We start from the raw sequence: 9384 nt of genomic DNA on the forward strand, positions 1-9384 counted from the left end.
TCTCGCCACAAGGTGGCGTGAACGAGCCACTTGCACTTCAAGGTTTTTTTTTTATTTTTTAGTTCATTATAATAATCCCGATATGGATTATTTATGTTCCCGTTTACACATCACCAAATGTACAGTGCTGCCCCCTTATACTGGCACCCTTGGTAAATATGAGCAAAGGTGGCTGTGAAAATAAATCTGCATCATTTATCTTTTTGATCTTTCATTCAAAAATTTACAAAATTGTAAACTGTCATAGAACTGAACCAATTGAAAGTGGGGAGAAATTCACATAATGCACACCAGGGTGATTATAAAAATGAAAATGTTCAGCTATGACTTCTTGTTCCACAGAATTATAAATATGAGGAACACAAAGGCAAGGCAAGGCAAGGCAAGTTTATTTATATAGCACATTTCGTACACAATGGAAATTCAAGGTGCTTTACATAAAAGAAAGTAAAAAAAAAAATTATGAAGAAAAATAATAACAAGAATAAAATAAGCAAAGACCAAATCCCCATAATCATCACAAAGGAGTAAAACAAAAGAGCTGAGTTCTTATGTAAAGGACAAGATTGTTGAGCTTAACAAAATAGAAAGTGTAGGTAAGGGTTAGGGTTAGATTAGCTAAGGCTTAAAAAATCCTAATTTCCACCAACAGCAGGGCAATAATAAAGAAGTTCCAATGAACTAAAGATGTTATAAATCTGCCTGGAAGAGGATGTGTGTCTACATTTTTAGAATAATGTGTAGAACAAATAACACACTTTATGTGTAACACTAATTTACACATTTTGTGTTGATATTAAATAAAAATGTGTAGAAAAGAATAACCTCTTTTACACATTAATGTTTAGTTTAAACTTGCGGGCACAGCGAAATTTTGTGGGCAAAACAGGGTCGATAGGGTAACATTATAAGAGTGATAGACTGCAACAGTTTGACCTAAAAATCTTGGTATGTTTTCTACTGAAGAAACAAAGTCACCTACATCTTGGATGCCTGAAGCAGTCATGTAATGTAACTTTACTGTAAATCAAGGAATGATCTCTGATCTCTTGTCAAGTGTTTTCCAAACTCATCAGGCATTATAGGAGAAAACCCAGAACTGGTATCTTGAGTAATAACTCATGTGAACTAACGTTAGAGAACTGTGAACATGTGAACTTTCCGTTGTCACTTCAATGAAAGGTTCGAGTTTTGTATTTTTTTTTTTTCTTTAAAAGAAAGATCAAAAGGATTTTCACAGCCATCTTTGCTCATATTTTCCAAGGGTGCCAATATTAGTAGGTGGCACTGTATATTAAGAAACACCTGGTGGCCTTGAGTGTTTTCTTTTAAGGTATTTGTTGGCATCGGTTATATTTCACCTGTTAAACAGGTTGAGGGGGGTGGGGGAGGAACTTGAGGAAAGTGTGGGAGGTGTGTGTGTTTTACTTTGCCGTAGTTATGCGTGGAAGAAGCCGTACGTTTCCTATAAACAAAGATGTATGATAGCACACCTGTCAGTCGTCCAGGTGAACTCAGGGAAAACAGCCTAAAGCAGTGATGGCTGGTTTGGATTTGAGCCTGGTACTCATGTTGTCTGTGCTGGCAGGAGTCAGAGAGGTTTCACTGACACAGGTTAACCAACAAGGAGTCATAGCCCCTGGAGACATCATTATTGGAGGTCTTTTTCCCATCCATGAGGCAGTGGAGGCAGTGAACTACACTGGCTTAAACAGCTTCTTTTCTTTTCAGCATCCAGTCTGCAACAGGTGAGTTTTCATTGTGGAGAATCCCGTCATGAACGTTAAACAAAAGATGACTGAACTGATCAGTTTTGTCACTGGATAATTCTATGAATTTATTTGTGATGAACATTAAAGATTTGTTAATGAGGCATTTATGGACACTATAGTAAGCCATTTTTGTTTTTATGTTGATGTTAAATGATAGTGGCATGATATTACTCGTGTTTTTATGATTTAATATAATAATTATAATTATAATCATATAGTGTATTTAAGATGTATCCCTTTTGACAATTTTTTTATTTGTCATTATTAAACTAAATTGTCAAAATCCATACAGAGTATTTTATTTTTTTAACCAATTACCTATTATTTTTGTTATTTTACCAACAACGACATTTAAATCTATCTATCTATCTATCTATATATATATATATATATATATATATATATGTATATATATATATATAAACACATTTACTTTTCCTAATAGCATATTGGAAGATGCATCATCATCATTATACTGTGAATAATGCTTTTTTCAACCATTTCTATGTAATATTGTTTTGTTCTCATTAGATACTACACAAAGGGTCTAAATCAGGCTCTAGCTATGATTCATGCTGTGGAAATGGCAAACCAATCCCCCATGTTGAGCAGTTTGAATTTAACTCTTGGATATCGCATCTATGACACATGTTCTGATGTCACGACTGCACTTTGGGCCGTCCAAGATCTCACACGGCCGTACTCATACTGTGACTCACAAACTAACTCTTCTCAACCTGTCCAGCCAATAATGGCAGTAATTGGGCCCTCTTCTTCTGAGATCTCCATCGCAGTTGCCAGGGAACTCAACCTTCTGATGATTCCACAGGTAGGATCTCAAACTTGAATTAGCATGAAGTAATTCATAAAAATATGGTTTTGCAGCTATGCAACAGAAGAAACATTTTTTGGTTCAACAAAGAACTTATCAGAACTTATATTGGCTTTTTATGTGAAGCCATAATTTAGACACTTTTGTCACTATAATTTGTCCAATGGAAAGCTTCCATGGATATTGAAGGTATCGTTCAACCAAAAATGATAAGGGGTAAGCAGATAATATTTATCTGCTTACCCCCAGGGCATCCAAGATGTAGGTGACTTTGTTTCTTCAGTAGAAAACAAACCAAGATTTTTAGGTCAAACTGTTGCAGTCTATCACTCTTATAAGTGGATGGAAATCATGGCTAAAACATACAATTGAAAAAAAAAAACATAAAACATAATTAAACTCTTAAACTCATGATGATACATTGATGTTTAAAGACTCAAAACTATTAGTCTGTGCAAGAAACTGAACAGTATGTATATCGGTTTTTTTTTACCTCTGATTCGTGTAATGTCTCAACAGTTAGAACTCTCGTGAGCTCATCCTCCTATGTGCGTTCTCAGAAGCAGGCACATGAGGCGTCTTCTTCTTCATTCTACCACATATCTCTCTAGTGGACCATTGACACTTCTAATTGAGATTGTAGATAGAGTGTCAATGGTCCATTTAAGAGAGAGATGGCGGTAATGCACTTATAAGTCTGCGATCTGCCATAAAGCAAGAAGAAGAAGATGACGCCTCATGCGCCTGCTTGAGAACGCGCCCAAGAGGACGCGCTCAGGATAGTTTAACAGTTCGGACATTGCATGAATCAAAGGTAAAAACTATATAAATATACTATTCAGGTTCTTGCAAAGGCCGATCGTTTTGTGTCTTTACACATCAATGTATCGTCATGAGCCGTAGGGTTTAATTTGGTTTTGTTTATGTATGGTTTTTTTATAGTTTTGTATGTTTTAGCCATGATTCTCATCCACTTACAATAAAAGAGTGATGGACTGCCACGGTTTGACTTCATAATCTTGGTTTGTGTTTTACTGAAGAAACAAAGTCACTTACATCTTGGATGCAGCTGTAGATGCCATTAAATGACCTTAATATATTAACTTAAATATATTGTATTATAATATATTTAACCTTTGTTTGCTGTCTGTTCTACTTTTGTGCAGATAAGTTATGCATCTACAGCTACGATTCTTAGTGACAAAAGTCGTTTTCCTGCTTTCATGAGGACTGTCCCAAATGATGAGTACCAAACCCATGCCATGGTACAACTTCTGAAGGACAATAAATGGACCTGGGTTGGGATTATCATTACAGATGGAGACTATGGGCGTTCTGCCATGGAAAGTTTTGTTAAGCACACTGAAAGGGAGGGAATTTGTGTGGCCTTTAAGGTGATCCTACCAGACTCACTAGCAGACGAACAAAAATTAAACATCCACATCAACGAAACTGTGGACATCATTGAAAAAAATACTAAGGTTAATGTGGTGGTCTCATTTGCTAAGTCATCTCAAATGAAGTTGCTATATGAGGGCCTGCGTAGTAGGAACGTTCCAAAAAATAAAGTATGGGTGGCCAGCGATAACTGGTCTACCTCTAAAAATATTCTAAAAGACGTAAACCTCTCAGATATCGGAAATATACTGGGCTTCACCTTCAAGAGTGGGAATGTTACAGCTTTTCTTCAATACCTTAAGGATCTGAAGTTTGGAAGTGAAGCTAAGATGAACAATTCATTCTTGGAAGAATTTTTTAAACTGCCTGAAATAGGAAATGCAGCAAACGCTGTACAGGAACAGATTAAAAACACACATTTGGACATGGTCTTCAGTGTTCAGATGGCAGTCAGTGCTATTGCTAAAGCTGTGGTTGAACTATGTGTAGAAAGACAATGCAAGACCCCTTCAGCTATCCAACCCTGGGAGGTATTTTACCAAATTTTGAGACACATACGTTCAAATTCAGTATTTTATTTGTTTGATTCATTTAACAACATCCTACAAGTCATTCCATGTTTGCATTCCAGCTCTTAAAACAGCTGAGGAACGTCACTTTTGAGAAAGAAGGAGTCATGTACAATTTTGACGCCAATGGAGACATTAATTTGGGCTATGATGTCTGCCTATGGGATGACGATGAATCTGAAAAAAATGACATAATAGCAGAATATTATCCATCTAACAGCAGTTTCACTTTTACAAGGAAGAATCTAAGTAATATTGAGGTAAAGTATTCTTTTTAATCGTCATTTTTATCAACAAAAATATCTACCTTGGAAGCTATGCAGCATTGTTTCGATGTTTGTTTTTACAGGGAATGTTTTTAGATGAATTCTTTACAGGGTATATTATTATTATTACATTTTTATTTTTTATCAGCGCCAAGTAGACATGGTGAAAAAATAAAATAAAAATAAGAATTAAGTAAAAATAGTATTTCAGTGCTTTTGCGTTCTCTCGCGAAGGTTTTATATTCCCCTAGAAAGTTTGTGTTCCCTGGCAAAACTTTTGAGTAATTTTTGCTGACGAATGCAGAGTTTTCTTTGGGAATCAAAAAAGATTTTGCAAGGAAATGCAAAGCTTTTGTGAGAGAACACAAAGTTTCTCAGAAGATTAGTTGTCTTGCTACCAAACGCAGAGTTTTTTGGGGGTAACACAAATCTGTGACTAAACACAAAAGCATTGAAATATTTTTCCCCTCTTATCTCATATTTTTGTCCACCACCATGTCCCATTAGGAGCTCCGTAGTACTACATTAGGACCGCTGTGTAATGTATAGTGTAGAACAGGGGTGTTCAAAATCGGTTCTGGAAGGACATGGTCCTGCAATGTTTAGCTTCAACCCCAATTAAACACCTGAATAATCTAATTAAGGTCTCAGGCTACTAGATGTACCAGAAACTTCCAGGCAGGTGTGTTGATGCAAGTTGTAGCAATAAACTCTACAGGACACTGGCCCTCCAGGACGGAGTTTGAACACCCATGGTGTAAAACGTGTTGTTGCATTCCACTGTGCTTCTTTTTAAACATTTTATGCATGAACCCCGCATTTCTAAGACAGAAGGTTCCTCAGCTCTACATATTGCCTTTTCTATAAAGCATTCCCGAAAGCAATTTTTCACTTGTTTCTTCTCAGAATGTGTTATCTAAGTGTTCGGACAGCTGTCAACCAGGGGAGTACAAAAAAACAGCAGAGGGTCAGCACACTTGCTGTTATGAGTGTCTTGCCTGCGCCGAAAACCAATACTCCAACCACACAGGCAAGTTCCTTGGGGCCACTTTACATTAAAGATAAAAATCCCTGAGATTGTAATTTTATTCCAACATTCAGTCAAATACAATGTTTTTAAATTGTCTTGCAGATGCAGACACATGTTCCAAGTGCGACACTGAGAGCTTGTGGTCAAACGCTAATAGCTCAAAATGTTATCCCAAGTTTTATGAGTACTTTGAGTGGAATAGTGGTTTTGCCATCGCCCTGCTGACGCTGGCTGCCCTCGGCATCCTACTCCTCATCTCAATGTCCGCACTGTTCTTCTGGCAAAGGAACTCTCTAGTGGTTAAAGCTGCAGGTGGACCACTTTGTCATCTGATCCTTTTCTCCCTGCTGGGCAGTTTTATCAGTGTCATTTTCTTTGTGGGTGAACCGAGCAATGAGTCGTGTAGGGTAAGGCAGGTCATCTTTGGCCTGAGCTTCACGCTGTGTGTTTCATGCATCTTAGTGAAGTCCTTGAAGATCCTTCTGGCGTTCCAGATGAACCTAGAGCTGAAGGAGCTTCTTCGTAAGCTCTACAAGCCGTATGTGATCGTTTGCATGTGTATGGGGCTTCAGGTCACCATTTGCACTCTTTGGCTGACCTTGCACAGGCCTTTTATTGAAAAAGTGGTGCAACCCAAATCCATTCTCCTGGAATGCAATGAGGGTTCAGATTTGATGTTTGGGTTAATGCTGGGTTACATAGTTTTGCTGGCGCTGATATGTTTCACTTTTGCTTATAAAGGCAGGAAACTTCCGCAGAAGTATAACGAAGCAAAGTTCATCACATTTGGTATGCTCATCTACCTCATGGCCTGGGTCATTTTTATCCCAGTGCATGTGACCACCAGTGGCAAATATGTACCGGCTGTGGAGGTAGTTGTTATTCTCATTTCAAACTATGGGATCCTGAGCTGCCACTTTTTGCCAAAATGTTACATAATTATTTTTAAAAAGGAGTATAATACCAAAGATGCATTCTTGAAAAATGTTTTTGAATACGCCAGAAAGAGCTCTGAGAACATCAGGGGCTTGTCTGGAACTGATCCACACAGTAAAACTGACAATTCAGTCTATGTCATATCCAACCCGTCACTTGTGCCTGAGGAGAAACAAGTTTCTGTACCAGAAATAGACAATGTGCTTTAAAGTAGTTGCAAGAATTTGAGATCACGAGTCAAAGCAACCATTCAGACAAAATTTGGTCTTCATTTGACATGAAACTTGTATTTCACATAATGATCTTTAAAAATACCAAACTTCATGATGATCATTTTAAATTATGAATACTTTCATTTGTGGAAAACAAATAAAATGTGTATATTTGTATATGTATTTGAAATTAACACTGTCTTATCCATGTTATTTATTAGTTTATGATATTTAATCGATATAATAGCAAAATGTATGAATGCATTATCACAAACTTTATAAATGTTAATGAAATTAACTGATTTTCATTAAATCAAATGTAAGTTTCTTTATTATAATAAATATTTACTGTTAGATATTATTAATATTAAAATAACAAAAAATGCATTAGTATTTAGAAATTAGCATTATAGATTCATAAATTCTGTAAAGCTATTCTTGATTGGGGAGCTCAATATAATGTTTACCCATTTAGTTTCGCATACAAACATCAGGAACAAAAGTTTACTTTATTAAAATGAACTGTCGTGAAGCAGGAACTGTTATTGTAAATGTAAAGACAACATCTTCCATATCCTGTCGAGAAGGAAACTGTTTGCTCTTCTTTGGTGTGACAGTGTCTCTTGGCTAGAGGCCTAACACATCACTGATAATATCAGAGAAACATAGTGAGAGTGCCAGAGGCTTGTGACTGGATCAAGAATAGACCCAAACTCTCATCTCAAAAAGGAAAAAGGTTTCTTATGTCATGCTGAAATCTTTGTTTCCTCAATCACCAAAATGCCTAGTAATTGGCTATTGTGCAAATTGCTTGGCACTACATCCTGCTAAAAGTTTCAGTTACATAAAAGAAAGTGTTGTTGTTATGCGCACGTCCTGATTTTGCCAAGTCCGATGTGTTCCTAGGTCAACATATTTTGTTGACCCTGGAACAACATTTTACTCCAAAAATATATTCTTAACCATATCCCTACACCTAAACCTAACCTTAACCATGAGTAATCCCTAAAATCAGAGGAAATGATAGATGAATTACACTGATGTACAAGCACCAAACACTGATTTTAAGCATAAACTTCACAAAATCTATAAACTGGTTCTTCAAATCTGATTGGTTAATCACAATGTTGTTCCAGGGTCAACAACGATGTTGTCCCAGGAACATGTCTCACTTGGTAAAATCAGGTTAGGCTTGTTATGCAGTGTTAAGCTGAAGTCTTAAATTCAGTGGTAATAGCTTCACTTTGAATGTACATATAAAAAAATAATAATAATTTGAGGCACTGTTTGCATGTTCTTCTCTTTGAAGGTTTATGTAAATGCCATATGTTTAGGTTTTCCTTTTATCTTTCACCCTGAGCATAATATTACAGGTTTCAGTATCAAATGTCTCCTGGTGTGAGAAATGTCCTGAAATATGAGAGATGGGTGAAATATGCAATGGCGAAGAAATGGAACTTTTGCAGCGGTTTTAAAAATCTGACAAATGATGAATCAACTCTTTATACTTGAAAGAAACGTCATCCGTTTCACCACAAAAAGAAGACAGTGGACTCGTTATTGCCAGTGGCATGCAGTCTTCAGGTGTTGTGGTATTCCCCTGTCTGAAATAGCATGTCCAGTTTTGTCACTTAAACAAACTATTCTTTACAATAATAATATTTACTCAGATGGTTAGATAATGTTACACTGAAATCCATCCTCGAGATGTTGGATGATCATGCTGCTTACATCTTCTTGTCAAATGTTTGCTGAGATGATTGAGATGATCTAAATACACAATATTCTATGTGAAATGGCACCCATGTTTAAAAGTAGTTATGTGTACACAAGCAAATGAAGTCTAAGCCAAAGTCTGTTTATTTCCATTCATACTCTGATGCTGGGTCTAGTGGCATTTCAATTGATCCCCAAGTGGTATTCAGCTCTGGACTTTTGTGCAAGTCAGTTATCATTATGGTTTTGCACACCAGACTCAAACCATTTATCTGATCTTGCTTTGTTCATAAGAAAAACAACCCTCCTGCAACAACAGTAAAATCATTGCTCATTGTGATAGTGTAGCACTGATAGTGATCTTTACTGGAAATAGCAAAACCTGTAAATTATGTTTGGTTCACATATCTTTTTCAGTACTGTTCCATGCCACATTTTTGTAAACTTCCTAGTCATGCCTTTATTAGTACTCAGCAATTGAAGATGAAGATCTTGCTAAACCTGAAAGGCACAAAAACAGACAAATGACTAATTTTTAGTCTCCTCTTACCTGTCAACATTTTGCAAGTCACACTTGCACGTTTATCTCACATGATAGACTAAACCACAATAAAGTAATTCCAATGTCATGAATCAAACATTCTTGGTTTGAC

General features: G+C 36.5%; 1 protein-coding gene across 1 annotated transcript; it reads left to right on the forward strand.

The window, feature by feature from the left end:
* The first annotated feature begins 1463 nt into the window (after positions 1–1463).
* LOC127974324 (G-protein coupled receptor family C group 6 member A) lies at positions 1464–7023 on the forward strand. The gene is made up of 6 exons (XM_052577503.1): positions 1464–1748; positions 2304–2601; positions 3771–4532; positions 4634–4831; positions 5744–5867; positions 5970–7023. Exons 1-6 carry the CDS (start codon positions 1540–1542, stop codon positions 7010–7012), a joined length of 2634 nt encoding a protein of 877 aa, XP_052433463.1. The 5' UTR covers positions 1464–1539; the 3' UTR covers positions 7013–7023.
* The last annotated feature ends 2361 nt before the right edge of the window (positions 7024–9384 follow it).

Source organism: Carassius gibelio, chromosome B16, assembly GCF_023724105.1.
Source record: "Carassius gibelio isolate Cgi1373 ecotype wild population from Czech Republic chromosome B16, carGib1.2-hapl.c, whole genome shotgun sequence".
In the NCBI taxonomy this organism is placed as follows: Eukaryota; Metazoa; Chordata; class Actinopteri; order Cypriniformes; family Cyprinidae; genus Carassius; species Carassius gibelio.

What these genes read in the sequence shown, in the direction of transcription:
- LOC127974324 (XM_052577503.1), top strand. Translation starts at nt 1,540, where the DNA reads ATGGCTGGTTTGGATTTGAGCCTGGTACTCATGTTGTCTGTGCTGGCA. An exon ending in CAGCTATCCAACCCTGGGAG is followed by an intron (nt 4,533 to 4,633) that starts GTATTTTACCAA and finishes TTTGCATTCCAG; the next exon opens with CTCTTAAAACAGCTGAGGAA. An exon ending in CCAATACTCCAACCACACAG is followed by an intron (nt 5,868 to 5,969) that starts GCAAGTTCCTTG and finishes ATTGTCTTGCAG; the next exon opens with ATGCAGACACATGTTCCAAG.